This window comes from Notolabrus celidotus, chromosome 3 (assembly GCF_009762535.1).
Source record: "Notolabrus celidotus isolate fNotCel1 chromosome 3, fNotCel1.pri, whole genome shotgun sequence".
Lineage (NCBI taxonomy): Eukaryota > Metazoa > Chordata > Actinopteri > Labriformes > Labridae > Notolabrus > Notolabrus celidotus.
The window spans coordinates 19,814,780-19,836,805 of NC_048274.1; the positions used below are offsets into that span (position 1 = coordinate 19,814,780).

General features: G+C 38.3%; 1 protein-coding gene across 1 annotated transcript; it reads right to left on the reverse strand.

Annotated features, from left to right (window-relative positions):
* Nucleotides 1–713: 713 nt before the first annotated feature.
* Nucleotides 714–21,825, reverse strand: LOC117810908 (semaphorin-7A). The gene is made up of 14 exons (XM_034680908.1): nucleotides 21,663–21,825; nucleotides 19,134–19,267; nucleotides 18,324–18,380; nucleotides 18,137–18,235; nucleotides 17,637–17,745; nucleotides 15,085–15,192; nucleotides 14,479–14,621; nucleotides 14,076–14,254; nucleotides 13,264–13,372; nucleotides 11,198–11,393; nucleotides 9,394–9,509; nucleotides 9,125–9,270; nucleotides 5,318–5,385; nucleotides 714–3,452 (listed from the first exon to the last, which is right to left on the reverse strand). The coding sequence occupies exons 1-14, from the start codon at nucleotides 21,808–21,810 to the stop codon at nucleotides 3,106–3,108; spliced, it is 1,959 nt and encodes a 652-aa protein (XP_034536799.1). The 5' UTR covers nucleotides 21,811–21,825; the 3' UTR covers nucleotides 714–3,105.
* Nucleotides 21,826–22,026: the final 201 nt, after the last annotated feature.

Here is a 22,026-nt window from a genome sequence, read left to right on the forward strand (position 1 = left end):
TGTCTCATGTTTGTGCTACACAGGAGTAGACGCTTGGTAAAGCATTTTCACTTCCCTTTCTGTGTCAGGTTTCTGCGTCACAGGCTCTGCTGATTTCACTACCTTTCGGCTCAATGACTGAACTGTGTCATACTATCATTTGGTCTTTCCAAAAGCATATCATCAGAAGCTGATTTATGAGTAATACAGTTTTGGGAACTGCCAGTGGTTAGCTATGATTAATATAATCATGTGAGATAAATGTGATAGCTTTCTCCTGATCCAATTACAAAACAGTGTGTTCATGCACATCCTGTTCAGGAAATGATAGTGTGGCTTAGGAGTTCTCTAAATTTCCCCCATCAAACCTTTCTTTGTTTTTCTCTGAATCACAAAAAGTACAGGCCGGACTGAAGCCTGTTGTGTTTTCAACAATTTGTCAAATGTACTGGCCAGATAACACCTCTAATGTCTGTGTGTGGGAAACAGAGTGTGGTTTTGAGCTGTATGTGTTCCTTTCACAGCTGACTCTCTCATGAAGTTTGCAGAACTGTGAACTGAGCTGTAACATTTACAGTTCACTGAAGAAGGAAACAGATTTGCATTTATGTATTCAAAAAAGGAACAGCATCATTGAGCAAACACATGTTTTATAAACTATTTTTTAAAAGTCCAAAAATAACTTAAAGCACTGCAAAGCTCCTATATGTACAGGTCAGAAATTAAACAGATCATTCAAATCAAATATGACTTTAAAATACCTTACAGAAACATCAAAATATATCAATGCATTTAAAGGGATAACTATTTTCTTTTGATGTGGAGCTGTACGAGGTAAATAATGAAGTAGCTGACCCTGTTTGCAGCAGCTAGTTGTCCAGCTTCGTTCTGGTTCTCTGGCTGCTTTCTCAACAAAGGGGTGAAGGTGACCAGGATTCTCTATGGGTTATACACTTATTATTTACAAGTACCTCATACAACACCATAGATGGATGGATAGATAGATAGATAGATAGATAGATAGATAGATAGATAGATAGATAGATAGATAGATAGATAGATAGATAGATAGATAGATAGATTGTTTTAATCAACAGTACCTACTCAAACAACTGTGGATGTAAAGTTTGTGCAGTTGCGCTCATCACTGCAGAGACAGGGTATCAGTCCTGATTAGCAACATTAGAACTGTAGCCCTTGGATTCAAAAGACACTAACTCACAGCTTCTTTCATGAAATATGACCCAACAGGCAACATAAATGGCAGCAAGAAGAAGAAGAAGAAGAAGAATACTTTATTTATATAGCACTTTTCAATACAAGTAAAGTGCTTCACAGTGAACAATAAAAACAAGAAGTGCAAAGCAAAATGAAGTGATTAAAAAATAAAATGAAATAAAAGCTTAAAAACCCTACAAACTTGTAAAACCCATAAAATCAGAGCTAAAATTAAATAAAATCAAACAATAAAAGCTTTCCTGTAAAAATGTGTCTTGAGTAATGACATAAAACAAGGGACTGACTCTGCAAGTCTGATCTCCTCTGGCAGGCTGTTCCAGAGTGTAGGAGCTCTGACTGAAAACAACCTGTCCCCTTTGGTTTTCAGTCGGGTCCATGGAACAGCTAGCAGAGGACTGCCAGAGGATCTCAGACTGTGACTAGGTTTTTAGGGTGATAAAAGCCTATCGACAGATGAAAGATGGAAAAGTCTTTACAGTTTGTCATCTGTTTGTACTGGCCTTTAAAAAAATATCCTTTTTAGGTATATTTTAAGATTTTTATATTGTGGTTTTCAGTGTAACACTTATTTTTTCTCAGTGTGTTGCTACATTCATTTTCACAAAGAGCAATAAGAAGACATTCATTTTCTTTGAAACCTGCAATAACCAAGCATCAAGATAAACTGGTCATCAAACCTGTGTCTTATGACACTCAAAGTAAGATATGACATCTTTATAATAGGTTTGATCTTCATGAACGGACTCTGAAGATAACAGTCATCATATTAACTTAACATTCTGTGCAAAATGTAATGTGCAGCAACTCTGAGTTTAGTGTGCATGACAGCAAAGTGAAACATTTGGCAATATGACACACTGGCCTACACTTGCTGTAATTTTAAGCACCCCAAGAAAGCACCTCAAGGGTCACAGATTCACACTTCACTCTATAGATAGGCGCAAGGGAAAGCAAAGAACAGCTTTCTTTTTTCACAACTCTACTCAGCTGCAGTATTTCACAGCATGAACATGTTACTTTTAACCCGACCAAAAGTTAAGTCTCCATTCTCAGAAACACTCTGTTGTAACTAAAAGCCCCTTATGCAGTTCTGAGGTAGTATGCAAGATAGGAAATAACAGCCAGAAACGCCTGTCACCTCTGTGAAGACAGTTTCACATTACAGGAAAGTGTGCAGATATGTCAAAAGAACTTCAATGATACAACAAAAGGTTGAAAGTTTAGTGGGTGACTGAGTTTTCAAAAATGACTCCACTACAGACAACTTCAACCATGTTTCTCTACAAGTGAGGAGGGGAGAAGAAGACATGTCTTGATTGATTTGACTCAGTGACTAAATTAAATTTACATTTTTATGTTTAGCATTTTTAAGTAAACCATCTTGTGCTCTCTAATCTATGAAGGGCACATTGGTTGGGGCACCCATCGTTGGCTAGCTTTGCATTGAGCTGGCATATAAAGGGATTTATAAAAAAGTATGACGATAAAAAAGTTAAGCTAATAAAATATTGCAATGTTAGAAGTACATGCTGCAGTCCATTTAAGGGTTAAGGCGAGTTTAACAAGAAATATTTTACACACATTTCTACCTTACAGTCTTTCTAATTCATACACTGAAAAAAATGTTGTGTTGAATCTACTAAATTTTACAATGTCAAATTATTTAAAAATTTTGTAGATTTAACGCAACACTTTTTTCAGTGTATGAATTTGAAAGCTTTGGAGTATAAATTAAAGCACTTTTGATTTTTAGAATCATTAAAACATGTCTTCTGAACTGAAATGTCATCAAATGACCACAGTACTCTAAAATGTGTGAAGACATTTGCAAATTACGGGAAACAGTAAACCTGAAGTGGGTCAGTATGTCATTATTATCTCTAACCATCACGGTATTATATCAAGCTGTTTGTTCAGTGCTAACAAAACAGTCACAAGACAAACCCAGAGATGTACTGAGGAAAGGCTTGCCGCCCTGTTCTTCAGTTCATACTGTGCCACCACCTTTCTGTTCCACTTCTCCACTGACTCACATTTGTAAGTCCCCACCTTCTCTGGACCCATCCTGTCGATCAGAAACAGACACTGCTGATCGCTCAGGCTGCAGGGGGTCCTGCCGTCAGGGTGAATCCAGGTGTACTCTGCATGAAGTGACGACACCGGGCACCGCAGGAAGTGACTGGACTTGGAGGCAAGTCTGATGATGTTGTCTCCCTTGACTGCACCTGACTCACCTACATATTAAAACAGGAAGCAAAGAAAACAAGGTTTGTTTAACTCAATGATGCAAGCGTGTTTTGTTCTATATGCTTAACTTGGATTCTATTTCCAACTAGAGCATGGTGAGGTGCCTTTATCCTGCTTCAGCATGCAATGATGTCAGACTGTTTGAGAAAGGTTTGGCACCAGTGAGAAATGGTTCAAAGCACATTGGGAGGCAGTTTATCTGAAACACAAATTTCTTTGCAGAAAGTGACCAGGCTTGCTGTTAAGGTTTTTTGATAAAATACTCTAAATCAATAGGGTAGTTCTGAAAGGATTGATAATTGCTAGAGAAGTTAAGAATACAGAATGAAATTGTACCAAAAGTCAAATATCAAGTGAAGCATTCATTGCGATAGTGACATGAGCAGGACAAACCCTATAGCATGTAGAGAAATATACTTCTAGGAAGTGGCTGGGTCACATGTTTGCAAGGGTCTCTTATCACGAGAGGCATTTGGTAAAGTCAGGAGAGCAATGGTCAGACCTGCTGAATGCCTCACTGAGGAAGTTACAGAAACACAACCAAGGTCTTACATGACTTTCTTAAGGGGCCACAATGTGAAGGGTTGCTGCTTGTAACACAAAGAGCTTGACTCTGCTTGGACATCATATAGCAACATTTCGAAGCAACGGTCTACTTTTATTTGACAGTAGAATGCTGCTGTGAGGAGGAAACTGTTGCTGTTGATGACAGCTCTGATCACAGGCTATGGTGGACTAGCTGTAATCGTGTCACTGCGCAGAAATACGTCTAGTTAATTTGATGTTTGTTTTGTTTACAGTGGGAAAGAAAAGAGATGAAAAAGATGGAGAAAAAGAAGGGGAGGTTAAGGACAAAAACTGGAGTCTCTGACAGAGAAATCTACAAAAGTGATGCACATGAAGTGAACACAGAACAGAACATGGTGTGGGATACGGCAGTGTATAAGGACTGATAAATGGGAAAGAAACTGTCACCCTGCCAGTGTGTTTCCCTGTAATGAAAGAAAGGTACTTTATTGATCCCCAGGGGGGAAATTCAATTTTTTCACTCATGCTATTTTGGACATGCTACACATATAGTTTTGGTTTTTTATTTGGTATATACATACAAATGCACACACATGCAGTGAACATGCTTAGGGAGAGATGCCAGACTGAGGATACTGCCGTCAACCAGCGCACCCCGAGCAGTTGGGGGTTCAGTGCCTTGCTCAAGGGCACCTCGGCAGTGCCCAGGCAAGTGAACCAGCACTTCTAATATATGTCTCCTAATATAACTCTGTATGTTCAGACCAATGCATTTCCAATGAGGTTGTGTGGTTAACAGAATTTGATTATCAGGCCAAGAAGGGAAATTATGATGATGCAAAGTCCGCTCCTATTGTCAACAGTCCCTACACATCTCTTCAATGAATCATCACGTCTCTTGAATAGTGCACAGTATCATGGACGCACAACTGAAGATGTTTTTGAAGGGTTAATGTGTGGAATATAAATGTGTGAAATAAATGTGACTTATGGAGACTGTGGTAGATATCATCTATGTATGATTTCTGTTCCTAAAGGCCACACAGATATCATTTTTCTGCCATATTTTAACCACCTAGCTGTTTTATTGTAAATCCCACAAGGCTGCAGTTCAGGAGCACTAGCTTTATTGTTATTTTATATAAACCGCTGAAAACATCGGCCCATCTGATCCAGATCTAAAGATTAAAGCTGGTCAGCTCTGTGTACTTTGTTTTTTAGACCAGTTGATAACATAAAGCTCCTCCGCTCTTGTTTCATCGCACAATTAACAGTATTTCAAAAATTCTTGTCTCTGTATGTACAAACTTTAATATAGTAATACCTTGTCCAGGACAGTGAACCTTTGACCGGATGGCACGATTCCCTTCTGCTACTTTCTGCTGAGTGCGACTGTGAGAGGAGAAGAGATGGGAGTTAGAGAAAGGCTGCCAGTTCATTAAAGAGATGGTCAGTGCTAAATATACATACTACTTATAAATCTACAAGCATAAAACCCTACCAATGAACTGCCTTTGCATAAAGTACTGATTTCAGAGACAGATTTTTAAGTATACTTCTGTGTTTATTAAAGTTAGGAGGTTTAAGGGTTTCACTGAGATGTCACAAAGATCTACATAGCAGCAAAAAATCAGGAAACAAGTGTTTGCAAACTAAGATACTACCTATAAGCTCACATACACACACACACACACACACACACGTACACAGTTAAAAATAAGTTGAAGCCCTATCTGTTTAGACTTGCCTTTGTTTAATCTGTCTGTTTTTATGTAATGTTTTTGTATTTAATTGCAATCTCTGTTTTGCCTTTTAACGTTTTTCTTTTGTAGTTGTAAAGCACCTTGTGACCTCTGTTCTTGAGAGGTGCTCTATAAATACATCTTACTTACTTGCTTACTTACACACAAAACTTAATTGGTTCACCTTAAGGAAAATGCTCTTTTAACCCCTATTTTGTGATTTGACCTGGTTATGTTTGAAAATAAAAAGCCCAAACAAATGACAATTGAAAACTAATGAAGATGAAAGTGCTGGAGGTGTAAATGCAGTCATCTGCATACAGTACTGTTTTCATTTATCTATTTTCAAAGGTACATTCCCTTGTTTTTTAAGTTTGAGTTAAGGGGTTTCTCTAGAGGAAAAACCCAAATCACTAAAGGAATATGTGAGTGGATATGTCAAAGGGGGGCACTTCAGTGAAAATATCATTGATAGTAATAGTACAATCATTTCCCCACCTCACTATGCACTTACACCCAATGTAGTCATACATCCTGTGGGAGATGACTAGAACCACTTTTATTTCTAACAGATCAAAATGTTTTTATATTGCATACATGCATACAGCAAACGGAATGTTGGTGTTATTAGTCAATAACCACACACACACACACACACACACACACACACACACACACACACACACACACACACACACACACACACACACACACACACACACACCCACGCAAACACACCCATGCAAACACACCGAGACCACCCACCACTTCCTGCATTTTTAAAGGTTACTTTTGAACAGAGAGCATGCACAACATCCCAGTAGTATTTTTCAGTAGATCTTTTATTTTATCAAGAGATAGTTCCCTGGCTTTGATGATGACAGTTTTTTTATCACCAGAGTAGTATGACAGAATGCGAGTTTAGAGGTTGGGAGTTTTTGTTATATTATCTGACCAATAAAAGAAGACATGTCTTATCATAATGAGATACTGATGATCAAACTCTGTTTGTGGCTGCTGAAAAACAACTTCACATCAAGTCAGCCCTTCTTATGTCATCTTATGACTAAAAACTTGTGACATTCACATGCTCTCTAATAAACCAATCATGTGCGGTTACCTTAGAATCAAACAAGTTCTTGTGCAAACTGTGGCATGTGAGGAGAGGTCATGTGAGAGGTGCGGCTTGTTTGGGGAATATTCTGTGTTGAGTGGGTTTGGATGCAGATTTCAGAGAGTAGTTAGTTGTGTTCAAAAAGAAATACATAGATGGGCCATATAAAAGGCCAGTGGAAACAATCCCAACCGCTCCTAAAGAGCATTGTCTTCAGTTGTCTACACTACGTTCAGTATCCTCTCAAACTTCCCTAAAAATACAAATCAACAAATAAAAGAAACTCATTGACATACATTTGCAAAGTAAGACTTCTTTTTATCTTGTGGTTTGTTGATGCTTAATAGTAAAGTTTCAGGAGCAGGACCTCACCTCAAACACAGCTCTTCAGGCACTCTTGTGAAACCAAACCTATCCCTCTACTCTCTTTTCATCCTCACATTCCACACCCTGCCCTCCCAACCCTTTTCTTTTAATTTCTTTCTTTCCTCATATAGAGCCCCAAGGGGGGGTTTGTGGTGCCTATGGTGGATCCCCTAAAAGGCTTCCCCAAACCAACCACAGTTGGTTCAACGCTAAATTCAGAATCACTATTTCAGATAAATCAATATATCAAGGCCAAATTGCATCCTGTTGATGTTGTGGTCCTCCTTGCTAGTCAAAAGACATTTTGTTGATTCCAGGCTGGTACAAAATTAGGGACCAAGCGAAGTGCATGAGTCTGATGACTATAAACCAGCTGTCACTGTTTCATGAGTTTTGAAATGTTTGGTTATACTATTCATCGTTATCAATGTTGCTCCACACCGGACATGAAGACACACCAATTTACAGCCAATCAGCTTTAGCAAACTTTGACAACTGTTTCATTACACAACATGTCTGATGAAACAATTCCAATCAAACTCACAGTAACAATGACTGATGCTGACACACAGGGAACACACCTGTGTATTTCTACCTTGTGGAGTTTTTGACAACTGGCAGCACTTTGGAGAATTGTTTCTAAGCATGGAAACATGTTTTCTTGGCATCCTACAGCGATTACACAACAGATTTGTATTTTCTGTTAATTTGGCAGCAGATGCTTTGCAGATAGCATGCCAGCAGATATAGATGCAGTGCATGTGTCCAGTTTAAAACACAGATGTGTCTTTGGATTAACAGTAAATGTTAACACTGTTGCTTATTGAAAAGAAAACTCCTCGGAGCACCTTTAATTTCACGCTGCATTTTTGTTTTTGTGGTTTTGGAATAAATGCCTGTGAGCTTGTTCAAGCAGGCAAATGCTTGCTACACTGATTTCACACTTAACATTTGTCATTCTCATAACCACATGACAAACGTATCCTCCTAATTTGCCGGTCTATTCAATGGCTATTCAGGCTCAGACAAGGAGTTTAAGAAACAATTCCATCAATCAAATAAATCTACGAGGACTGATGAGGCCGAAGACTAGACGCCCAACATAACCAATGTTCTGATGCTGCAATAAATATCTCAAAGCATTCCAGCTTGAGTTGTCTGATTAGATTATATGGAAAAATTCACATGAACATCCTTTCCATTTTTAAAAAACTCTGAAGGCCAGAGAAAATTTTGCACACAACTCTCCTTTTTGACAGACCTGCACAGAATCAGGATCAAAGTAAATGTTGGCTTGATTTTTTATAAACTCTGAAGTAATTTCATTTATTTTTTTTGCTCACCTATACTAAAAGTATGCTTTCTGCAGATTTCCCTTGGGAATTAACCAGAATTATTCGCAAACTTGATGACATGTCAAAACATTCTTCTGAAGTAAACAAATACTTACATAATGAAATGGTATTCAACAAAGTTTGAAATAAAATCCTGAATGTAAACAAAGCAAGCATGTGTTGTTTGTGACAGGAGGACAACAAATAAGTTAATCTACAGTGTAAGTGACTTCATATATTTGATCACTCTTGTGGATATTTATAGCACATCTGTAGAGTTGTTTATGTTTTCAGACACATTTTCAGAGGAAATTAAGATTAGTTCCTTTCTGTCTTTGATAATTTGCTAAATATACATAAACACTGAAAAGTTTTGTTTTAAGGTAGATATTGGAATTGGGCTAGAAAGATATTCATATGTTATGAGCTATAATAAATACAATAAGTCTCTTTAACATTACATGTAGAAGCTTGTGTGAACAAAGCAAGTAGAAGAAAACTTCCCAACTCATGACATGGGACAATCAAGGAGCATGTGTTAACATTTTACAGGTGAAATGATATTTTTTTCTTACAGGTACTCAGGGTTGCAGTGGGGCGTCTTACAGCTACAGTACGGATCACTGGCCAAGATACAATCCTCATAGCTGTCTCCATACTGAGTACAGTTTGACATGTCCACTTGGACCAGTTCACCCCTGGAGTTTGCGTACAGCTTCCTCTGCAAGATAAGACAGTACAAAGAGTTTATGACTGGAGTAAAACATGTTGCACTGCCACATGGATGAGCTGTTTCTCACCTCTGAGGGGGAAATATTTGTGTAAGCAGTGTGTCATTACTCACAGATGCAGGGTCGGGGATGACGTTGACAATGTGGGTGCTGTGGTTAAAAGGTCGGTACTCTGCAATGACTGAAGTCTGGCTGAGGTTTTGCATCACTTTATGAATTGCTCCATTATCTGAGGAGACAGGAAAAAAAAGTGACTCAAAACCTACACCTTTCCGTTCAACACTCCATCACACCCTCCCACCTCATGTTTGTTCACCTCAGATGACTCCCTCTGCAGTGCGTGTCTAATGTTTGGATTAGAATAGTTCAGATTATCTTCCTCAGAACTTGTGTTAATCTTGCCTCCAGTAAATCCTGATGTGCTGAGAAAGTGATTATTTTACAGCTTCATCCTGCTTATTTGGTCTTAGAGTGGCCAGCCATAATATCATGACCACATTCTTAGTTAATTCCATGTAGGTCCCTTCTTGTCAGGTCAGGGCCACCTCTGAAGGTGTGCTGTGGTACCTGGCACCAGGACATTGGCAGCAGATCCTGGATGTACTGTAAGTTGTGAGGTGCCGTGGGACCTTTGTGGTTTTGACTCTGCTGTCCATCACAGATGCTCGATTGGATTGAGATCTGGTAAACTAAGAGGCTGAGACAACACCTTGAGCTCGTCTTCCTCCTCCAGGCCACCTTCTTCCATTGCTACATGGTCCAGTTATGATACTCTCATCCTCTTTGGTGTTTACAGTGGTGGGCATGGGTCAGCATTGGTACCTTGACTGATCTGCAGCTATACAGCCCCAACCTGTGATGCACTGTGTGTTCTGATACCTCACTATCAGAGCCAGCATTTACTTTTTCAGCAAATTGAGCTCCGGTAGCTCTTCTGTTATATTGGACCACAGCCTTCCCGCCTCCCAGACATCAGTGAGTCTTGACTGTCCATGACCCTGTCCCGAGTTCACCAGTTATCCTGCATTTTCACTTTCGGTCGGACCACTGCAGACTTGAAACACCCTACAAGAGCTGCAATTGTGGAAAAGATCTGACCCAGTCATCTACTTATCACAATTTGGCCCCTCATCAAAGTCACTCACATCCTTACCCTTGCCCATTACTTGTACTTCACACACATTAACTCACATGCTGCCTGACATGTCACACGACAGGTGCCTTTGATAAGAGGTTACAGCTGATTATTGCATATTACATGGTAAACTGTTCAGTGCGTCAACAGTCTCCTGTGATAATAATATTCAAATACTTAATGATGGACTTGATCGGGCAGTTTGTTTATAACAGGGCCATTTTAGAGGAGTGTCTTTAAGGACAGCTGCAAGCCAAATTTGGTTCAAATTGCCAACATCCCTTTTGAAACTTTTGAAACCACAGACTAACGCTTGTATCCGACTTTCACACTTCAAGTTAAAAAAGATGAATTCTCAGATAAATTATTATATATAGATGGCTTCAGATAAACAGATATGTTCTGCTATCGTTGTTCCTGATTCTCATTTTAACTACACTACTTCCACTGAGTGTCCATATATGGTTTCTTACAATTGGAATGATGTACTGTAGTATCACAGGATGCAGCATCATCATGAGTCATATTGTAAAACCCCAGGAAATGTTTTTTTATCACGTACTCTGTGCCACTGTGAGTATCTAGTTGTTTTAGGTACTGGAGGTCTTCCTCAGGTGCTACGTTAAAATCTACTTTACGATATGCTCAAATGATTATTTTCCCCAGAATAACACATGATTAAAAGGAACTGACCTTACCTTTGTGTTATCATGTGTACACAAATGTACAGTTCACTATTCTTAGTAACCACTTCCCTGACTGATATTACAGTAATCACTCACGCAGAGGCAGAAACAGGACTGGGTGGTGATCGGTGTTCCTGTTTAGGGAACTGTCAACGTAGATGTGAGTGTATCTGTGTCGATTAAAGAGAATTGGACCAGAGTTATTTGCAGGCCGGACCCAGTCCTCCATCTCGGAATTCTCCTCGATCATCTTCAAGACATCCAAATTAATTTTTGTGCTGTCAGGAACACACTAAAGAGAAAGGAGGATGCTTTAGTTTTGGTTTCATGACACAGACTATCAAGTTGACCTGGCAAGCCAATGTCATCACATGATGCCGATGAACTGTAAATTACACAGCTGTGTAGGAGGGAGATATTTTCATGACATCCCGTGGGCTCTTCAGGGAAATTTCTACAAGGTGTGGCTTTAAAATACAAACTGAATACACTGCCTCACAGTGTGACGCTTTTGCCAGGAACTACTGGGGAATGTGACTGTATAACATCTCAGAGAAAACATTATCCAAAAAAAACATAACAGCAGCATAAGATGGTCAGCACAAAACAGGGGAGGACAACATCAAAAGGAGCTAAATAAAACCTGAGAACATCTGTTTACTCTCTCTCTCTCTCTCTCTCTCTCTCTCTCTCTCTCTCTCTCTCTCTCTCTCTCTCTCTCTCTCTCTCTCTCTCTCTCTCTCTATCCAAAACTTTTGTTTTTCTGCAGACCCTTTTCACAACAGCACTATGAACAGGTGCATAATAGGTAGAGCGTTGGAAATGTGTCAACTTATTGACTTTCAAAAGTTGAAAAAATATCAGGGGAAATAATATTCCCACTGGGCATTGTTTAGATATCTTTTCATGAAAACTGAATAGAAGAGAGGTTGCTTTGTCCTTAGCACCTCAATCCAATCTGTTCATGAGCCAAATTTACTTTTCGCCAAAGATATCCCCTCAAGACTTTGCCCAAGACATTGAAATTACAAAAAATGAAAGGACGCCAGAAAAGACTTCCCAAGAACATTTGTATGCCACAATAAAGTTGTCTTTTGACCTTTTGGTTTCAATTGCTTCATCATTCTATCCTCTGTAACATTTGCATGATATTATATCTTCACCTTTGTTCAACAAAATTGTGTTAGATTTGGAGATTTGGGGCAAAAACAGACAGCCGAAAGCCCAATGACAAGAGAACGATGCTTTGCTTTTATATTTTATGTAAACTTAATGTGAATGTCAGTTGTTCGGTCTCTTTAAAAGCACTGGTTGCAACATCTCTCGCTAAATATAAACCTTCTTCTGCGGTTTCTTCAACTTTGTGCAGCTTGTTGTTGCTGATGCTATCTCTTATTTTTGTCATTAATAACAAGCCTCCCTACAAGAGGCTCGCCTGTTTAGGACAGAAGAACAAATAAAAGTGTTGCCTCTTCTTAGAAAATGCCAGGACTCTGATTTTTTTGTAGATATTCCTCACTAAGAGCATCTCTTTGTCCAAGGAAGCTTCAGAAAAAACACCACACTTCTATCTTATTATCAATTTTAGTTTTATCCAACAAATTCATTGTTTTAAATGTTATTTGATTATTTGGTTTGATTATTTATTGTTTTAATTTATTATTATTTTTCTTTTATTATTTGAATGTTCCTAATACACCCTTTGCACTTTTTCTAATTTCCCCGATGTGATGTCGTCCTTTTACTCTGAAAACCTATTTTATTGACCTTTTAATGCTTTTATTTACTGCTCCATTTTTATTTATTTGTTATTTGTTTATTTTTATCTATTTACCCTGAAAAAACTCTCAAAATGATTTACTGGTCTATTGTCACGCCACTCTGTTTAATTGATGTGTATTCTTTTTAACCTCTTGTGTTGCATTTTGTTTTGCATTGTTAAAATGTTCTCCTCCCTGTCTGTCAAATTGTTTACTCTACTATTTGGACTATGCTTTGTTTGTCAAAGCACTTTGTAAACATTTGTTTTTGAAGGTACTATATACATAAAGTTATTATTGTTATTACTATTATTATTATTATTATTATTATTATCATTATTATTATTATTATTATTATTATTATTACATTTTCCGTCTGTGATCAATTTAAGAGACACATACCTCTCTGTATCTGTTTGCTGGGCTGACAGTGCTGCCGCCTTTAAAAGGAGAGTTCATGAAGACTTTGTGAATGTCCTTTATCGTGTAGACACAAACAGCACTCATCCCCCTAAAGACAGAGACACAGAGGTCAGCTTGGTATTTACAGAAACATCTGAAGAAACAAGGAACTACTGTCAGAACATAGTTCAGCCATGCAGGCTGAAGAAAAAAATAGCTAAGAAGGTGGTCTGTTGAGCAAGAGGAACTGAGATCAGCTCTCCCCCAAAAACCTCAAGAGGAAGCAGAACCAAAGACACAGCAGCAACTATTTGTTTTGTCCATCCTGTATTTCTTCACTAAGCACTCTAAAGTCAGTATGCAATAGTTTGCTCTTGTTTTAAATCCCAGAGTCATTATTCCCATCACGTGAGGGTTTGCGGTTACTTTGGTTTGGTCAAATTGGAAGACATAAAAGTGACTCTGCTGATATAAATAGAGACACAAGAGTCTGGTCTACAACATGAATCATTGTTTCGGACTTCAATCTCCAAGACAAACAACCAGGAAAGAACGGTTAGGGAATATGGTTGGAATTGCTAGATGTGGGAACAACATCTAAGATTAGAGTCTGTGTAGTGCACTTTTTTTTAAATACTATGATTAAACTTAAAGAAGAAGCTCAATGTTGTTGACAGTTTAGAATTGGCTCACTCAAACTGTGTATCAAGTCATCAATAAACAGGTTTACTTGCGCAATACTTCACAGTGTCTGTTCCATCCTATCTTGAACATATGATGAATATCTACATTATTATGATAACGGGACCTACCATTCGTTTCTGAAGAGTGCATAAACCCTGGTATCCTCCCAGTGGTCTGCCTGCACAGCGGCCACATGCACCAGCTCAGAGAAGTACTGTTTGCTGTCTGGATTTCCACAGAAGAGCTTGGCATTCATTTGGGACGTCCAGCTGAACTGCATGTGTTTCTTGGGACCACCATTGTCAGACTAAAAGAAACACACCCGGATAATAATAACCACTCCATGATAATGTATATGTAGTGATGAGTATATGATAGTGATGAGTATATGATAGTTATGACGGATTTCTTGTTCGCAGCTGGTTGTGTGTACAAAATGCAATGTTATAAAATAGTTTAAATTGATACAAACTAGCTGAAATGTTGCTGACTTTTATTACATCCTGATATTGTCAATGATGCAGGTCTTACCATGCAAACCTGGGTGACGAAAGGGATCCACATTTGACTGTCGAGGCTTGTGTCTCTGTTTTTATCTTTATAAAATGCAAACACTCTATCCTGAACTGAATTGTCTCTCTGTCTGCTGATCAATAAACCCACATAGTGCTGCTCTAAGAGAGAAAGGAGACAAAAGTCAATATTAGTCTTTATAACCATAGAGCATGTGACAGCAAACTGGAGCTAAAGAGACAGATCAAGAAATTAAAATGCAATATTATCTGTATAGAACATTTCAAAGGAAGGGGGGTAGTCAAAAGTGTTTTAGAATAAAGAGAAGAAACAAGAGAATAAACCAAACAGTTGTATTAAAACTAGTGCAAATACTGCTAAATCAAGGCAAGCAATTAGATTACTATTACTATTTAAAAGTGTGAGAAATAAGGAATGAATTGGGAAAATGTAAAATATACAAATAAAACTAGATTAAAGTAAGTTACAGGCAACGCTGAATACATTTTAATTATAGAGTAAATGTGGTTTCAAAACTGCTGCAAAGTTTGTGTCAGTTATTGCCTTGGGAATTGAGGTCCATAGCGTCTAAAGCCCTAAACCAAGTTATCTCTGTGCAAATACCTCTATTATGGTTTGCTGGTCCGACTCGGTTGGGCCCAAATTTGTGGATGCCAACATTCTCCTGAGATCCAGAGTATGTCATGTAAAGGTCTGACTGTTTATTTGATTCTGCAAAGACACAATCCAAGGTAACAACTTTAAAAGGTATTATGTCAACAGTACTGATCATATTACGGTTTGTCATGTCAGTGATAGCATGAAAAGCAGCTTACTGACAGGCAAGACCTGTGTGAAACACATCATGTGTCTGCACAGGCTCTGATGAGAGTCTAGAGGGACTAGAGTTCACAAGCAGGAAGCAATATGCAAAACCATGATAAGCACTGTTAGTGAAGAACAAGAAAAAACATCAGAGTGTTAAGTCGAGTTAAGCAGGTTACAAGAGCTTAGAAGAGTGTCAAAGTTCAGCAAACATGTTTCCTGGATGCATATGAAAACCAATCAACCCTTGAGGCAAGGCAAGTTTATTTATAGAGCCAAATCAAGCAAAAACTACCATTCAAAGTGCTCCACACAAGACATTACAACACTGGGAAAGAGGTTGTATTAAACATATTCAAACAGACAGTTGAATAGGATACAATCAGCACAAACAGAAGTTGAATGATAAGACAGTCTTGAACTATATGCAGAAAAAGTTAAAGTGTAGTGTTAAACGATAAGAGACAACTGGCCGTGCAAAAGTGCAGCAGAGAACTGCCCTGAAAGGCCGACAGCATGAACTCAGACCTTCTCAGTTTTGCTTTTATTTGTTTTAATTATTTCTGTTTTATTTGTCTTTCGCTGAATCATTGAATGCAAACAACACTCTTGGTCCCAAGGACACCTCCTACTACACTAAACGTGATAATCTCCTTTAAAGTAAACTCATCCCTCTTTTGTTAATCTCGTTTCTCTTCTTTTTCTGTGGAAGAAGAGGACTCTTAACTCTGTTTTAACAAGATTTTAAAACTACTTGAGGACTTCAACCTTTATTCATCATCAAGACTCTCACCCAATTAAAGCTGGGGTTGGTAATCAGATTTAGATACACTTTTTGTTATACTGGTTAAAATGATCTTTATGTCCTGATGTCAATCAATACATAATGTGTTCTTAAAAAAGAGCGAAGAAAAGCTGCTATCTACAGCCGGAGTAAACCTGGGAAAACACCAACCAATCACCGTTTTTTGGGTCCCCAAATTTTAAACCATTCAAATCCTGTCCTGCTGTTCTGCCCGCCTCCTGCGCGTACATTTCCCCGGCGTGTACTCCTTGGCCCCGTCCCCTGCCTGTGCTTCCCCTGACTCTACTGACTGCCCCTCTCGCTCGACCTCGGGCCTGTCCCCTCTGACCCGATGAGGTGCTTTGCTCAGGACTGTAGTCCGGATCAGAGTCTAAAAAGCTCTCACCACGGGGGCTCTGACAAGCAGAAGAATTAATGACATTTAGTAAGTCCTACAGGAAATGTAGATGTTGTAGCGTCCGTCCGGACGCTGTAGGGATGAGGAGCCGATTCGTGAACACGTTGAGTTTTAGTCGGCCATGATCACGACAACCAACAAAGCAACAATCAATGTTTGAATGAATGAAGAACTTCTCCTCTTGTCTCTCCTCTCTCCAGCTCGCACTCTCTACACCTCTCCTGATGCCTTCACTGACTGTCAACACTGTAGGAATTAAGAACATCTACACTGAACACGTTTAACAAACAGTAGAGCTGTTACAGTATTATATGTGTTATAATTTTTCTCCTGATATCGTGTCACCAGTACAACTGGATAATGCTAGAATGACAGTTGTAAGTACTAACAGCAGCCATGTTTGTTTGTGCTTTTAACTTTCACTATAAGAATGTTTTGGTGAGGACCGGTTTTGAATCAGTCACCATCATATAGTCGCAAGTCAGCGGCGCTCGTGCATGTGAGCGGGGGGGGGGCGTCGTTTTGGAAGGGGGAGGGGTTAGACGGAGTCATGAGGAAATGCTACATTCAAATTCATGCTAGTTTTCCGAGACTGCCAACCCAAGCTTTAACCCTCCTGTTATGTTCTTTTCTCAGGAACAGCAATAATGTTCCTGGGTCGATTTGACCCGTGGCATATTTAATTATCCAAAAGTGTCAGAACCCAAAAAATTCCCAATTAACATTTTTTTAATTTAAATATTAACTCCATTACTAACCATTTAAATCAATATTTGACTGCCGGGTCAAATTGACCCCCGAACAGTGTCTATGTAATATAAACATGCAGGGGTTTGCAAATATGTTAAATTGACCCTTTTTTTAAAAAAATATGTTGATTAAGCCAAGTAGAATAGGTTTCATACTGAAAAAATACTTTTAATAATTTTTGGGGGATTTTTGAACTTTGAAATGGGTCAATCTGACCCGGAACATAACAGGAGGGTTAAGTTGTTATATTCACATGATTCTTTTTCCGTTTTCCTTTTTTTTGAATAACAGGTGATATCAAAACAAGTGGTTAACATATATATAGAAATTGAGGGAAAGGGATGAATCAGAAAACAAAGACGTGCAAAAAATAATGATTCTGTGTGCTCAAAAACTTACCCACGAGGACAGACGCTTCACCTTCCTTTATGATAAATTTCCTGATGCTTGTATTTATGCTTACAGTTTTTTCAGAGGCAATGCAAGCGGGAGAACTCTCCGTTAAATTCTACAGGAAAACACATAAGACTAACAATTTAGTACACACGACTCATAAAAGAGCTAACATTTGGTGTTCAAAGATAAGACAAGCTGGGTGAAAGAACGGTGTTAAATCCTACAGCCAGATTTATCTAAATTACATCAAATATAAATGAGCAACACAACAGGACATCAAGTACTCAATATAAAATGTTAAATGTCATGTGTTACAAACAATGACTTGCAGAATGGACAATGGGGATAACGCAAAATACAGCTTTAGTACAAAAGCAAGATAAGTGAACATGCACTATCTTGCAAACATATTAGAAAAAAGCATAAAGTAGGCGTTGCATTCAGTAACTCTCTTCTCCATCTATTTTTTGTCACACATCTAGTTTATTTCTGCCATTTCTTACCACATCACAGCACAATGTTCCCCCGCTGTTGGTTCCACACATGAAGACTTTGTTAGCCTTTTCCTCCTTGTGCACCACACTGATGTTAAAGTTGCAATCCTCCATGAAAAGAGCAGGATTTTCATTAACTTCCATTCGATCTGACAAACACACCAAATGTCATCCATGGCACTCTTTTTCTACTCACTGTGTCTGACGCATAGTCAGTGCACGCTTTCCACAACACCTTTCTTTGCAGGGGAGTCTGTGGAGAAAAAATTTGGAAGGTCATCTACTAAAATGTAAATCTCAAAGCAATTTCAAAACTGCCTTATTTCTGTACCATTGTCCCTTTTCCCTTCTGCTGTCTCTTCCCAGGTTATTGTGAAACAAGATGCTGCTTGTCTAAGATGCAGAAAAATGTCAGTGCCGACTTTAGAAGACAGACAACTGTGTATCAGTCTCTTCAGGAGGTTTTTTTTTGCTTCTTCTGTGTTGTCAGTTTTTGGTAATATAGACCTTAGTGGATCTTTGTTGATGATGTGGTTTGTTGTTCATGTAACGATAAATCACATTGTTTTGAGTGTCTTAAGGTGTTTTTTTGTTGCGTTAGTGAGTAGTTATTCTGCCCTATTAAACTAAACTATAAAACTAACTAACTATAAAAACTATTACCTTATTGGACTTTTTGGCTCCAGACCTTTGTGTTTGGTTACTGCCACAATTTTTGGTAATCATGTGCAAACATGGTGTCTGAGTAACCATTAAAAATGTTGTGGCTTTGGCCAACAGGTTGTTCTGTAGCAGCATCATCTAAACTTTAAGTTAAATCTCTGCCTTCAAGTTTGTTTGTGTGATTGATTGTTTGACAACTCTGCAAGCAGAACGTCAAAGGTGCTAAACAATCAAGCCATTCAGAGGAAGCCAGAGTCCTAACAGTGCACTGCACCTGTCACTATGTATACCACTATCTGTAGCTCAATCATTTGATCAACTTAATTGAGAAAATGATCACTACCTGCTGAGGATTTTTAAAGTCGAATGAAGTCAGATGGTTTCGACCGACGGCTGTGAGAGTGTCTGGCTCTCCTACCAGAAGAACCTGCAGATGTGCATGATCTCCAGGCAAATCTTTCCTCTTCATTGCAATATCTATAATATTAAAACAAAACAAAACAAAAACAATGCATGTACAAAAGATGTGAGGTGGGTAAGTTCAAATAGTCATTGTTTCTTCTTTTCGTAAAACACGAAGAAAAAGAAGGAAGAAGAAGGGTTGGGTATCTGGGATCAAACCAATAACCTTTCGAATGAGAAGCAACCAGCCTTAACACTGAGCCACAGCTCCTCATATGTGTCCAATCACATGCAGCTTTAATGGAAAACTAAAATATAAACTGTCAACATTACGGAGGACTCTGCTTCGCCTGCCATCTTGGATATCTTGTAAACAATATGATTTCCAGTACATGGATCAAAAACTGTAATATTATATTGGAAAATTGGCCTATGTCTTTTTAAACTCAGACAAGAATAATGCAAGTGATGTTATGTCTGCAGAAATTGTGCATGCTGAACTTTTGCCTCCTCTAAAATTAACCTTATCATATCTGAGAAGACTGTGCGTCTGGCAGCTGCAAAAATATCTTCTTTGTCTTCGTCATGTCTTACAACACCTCTTATGGTACAGGTTCATGTTTCAGGTGTGCTCAAACATATCAGGAATTTCTGGACAACATGCTCAATGCTTTATTGAAACTTCCTTTTGTTTCCAAGTCACACCTAAAGAATGAAGGAGACAGCTTTGTTTTGGGGCCTCTGCATCAGTGTCTTCTTTTGTAAATTACTTTAATTAATAGCTTTTTTTCATTTAAAAAAAAAAAAATCATTAGATTGCTTCTTTATTTAAAAATGTTTGTAAGTTGCTCCTTTTTTATTTTTGACTCACTGTTCCACTCCGGTGTTTAATAGATGTAATGGATTGTCCTATAAATGAAAAATGAAATAAGCTCTATTTTGCTGTCCCTGCTGTTTGAGGACCGACATGCCTCTACCAGAGTTACGTAGCCACATCATCATCAGTTATCTCTGACAAGTTTGACTTAAGTAATCTGTTATTTCTGGGCAGTAATGAGTACACAAGCAATTCACAAAATAAGCTTACACATTGTTTCTTTAATAAGGCACACACCAACAACAGACCATCCCTAAGCACAGAAGGAAGTTTCTTGAGCGTTACTAATTCTTACTCCTCCAACTTTAATTTGTGTCAACATGTAAGACCCACACATCTCCCCTAAAGCACCTGTGAGGAATTTTTTCTGGTTATGAAAAAGACTGCAATTTATATTAATGCCTTTGTATGACCCTCAAGAACAAACAAGACTCTTAGCATTAAGACAGATTATTTCTACAAAGTTATGTATCATTATGAAACTGCTGTCAGGGGTAGGCGTCAGACAAAGTGATGAACAGCACACTGAAGAGATGGCTTTTTGCACATTTTCCTCAGCAATATTCTTAATGTGTGATTCAATTGACTGCTGAAAGAGAACAGGGTCAGCTCTTTTTTTTTTTAAAAAACAGTAAGGAGTTGAGAGGTACTGCTTAGGCCACATGGGGCACTAAAATTAACAAACAACAAAAGTTTCCCACAGGAGCTCCAATGGGTAAACGGTTGGCAAAACTTGTGGTATAGTGTGACGGTTGTCAAATTGAGCCTTGATCAGCAAAATTAGAAAATGCTGAGCAAGTTTACAACTGAGTGTGTGAAAATGCACAATGTGGTTTCCATCATGGTGTCAGAGTCTAAACACTTCACAGGCGAAATATTACCTCTATACAGCAGACTTTTTGAACAGTAATAGCCAGAACAGAAGGTGTAACTGATTATGTCAACGCGCTTGATAACAAGACTCTGAGGCTGAATATAGTCATTGGCCCATATACCTAAAGTTGTTCCGACACCTGTCTGTTTGCTGAAGGGAAATGTCAAAATGGTATGTGTTACAGGTCTTTCAGTTCCAGGTCATACTTCCCAAAACTAGTTCAACAAAAGTTGTTCACTTGAAATGTCAAAATGAACATCCTCCCTTTAAAGCAATTTCTCAGCAGTAGTTTTAAAATGTTGTTTGGTATGTTGACATATCCTCAACATTAATATAGGGAATTTAATGGTACTAAATTCAAATTTAACATTATTTGAAATGATGTTTCCACCCTGTGATATCTAAGGGCATTAAGCTATAATATAAATAACCATAGCGTTCACAAGTGTATTTAGTCGATAAAGATATGTTATTTTATTTGGGGCTATGTCCATCTTTTTTTCTGTCTCTAATAAAATTGTAGAAATTAAACTCATAACTCAATGCAGCAGTAGCCTAACCTCTCTGGTCTGTAATATAGCTCCACTATATGTTGTCTTCGTTTAAAAGTTAACCCTTACACAACACTTTGAAACTTTTTCCTATTTCACCGGAACACAAAATTTACCGCTCCGTTTCAAAACTTTTAGAAGCTGTAGAAAACGCGTAATATTTCATACCTTTCTCAGATAATATCATCCTCGGTAGATGCGAGTTCGCCTCAGCAAAACTAAAGAGGCATGGGAATAATAAAACCATCGTTAATAACGGTAGATACATGGCTCCGTCTGATTGTGGCAGTCTGCTGAGCTGCGTCCCTATCAGCATTTTAAGAGGCGGCGTCTCGCTGATGTGTCACACATTTCCAATTTCAACAGCAACGTTCAGTTCAGAGTCATACAAATATTAATGTGGCAACATCTAAACACTGTTTTTTGTATTGCTATTTGGTGTATTGATATCATATACGGTCATCTTACTCTCTCTCATCTTGTTTCATGTCTTATTGCAGCGTACCATCTAGCAGGGGTGTCAAACATACGG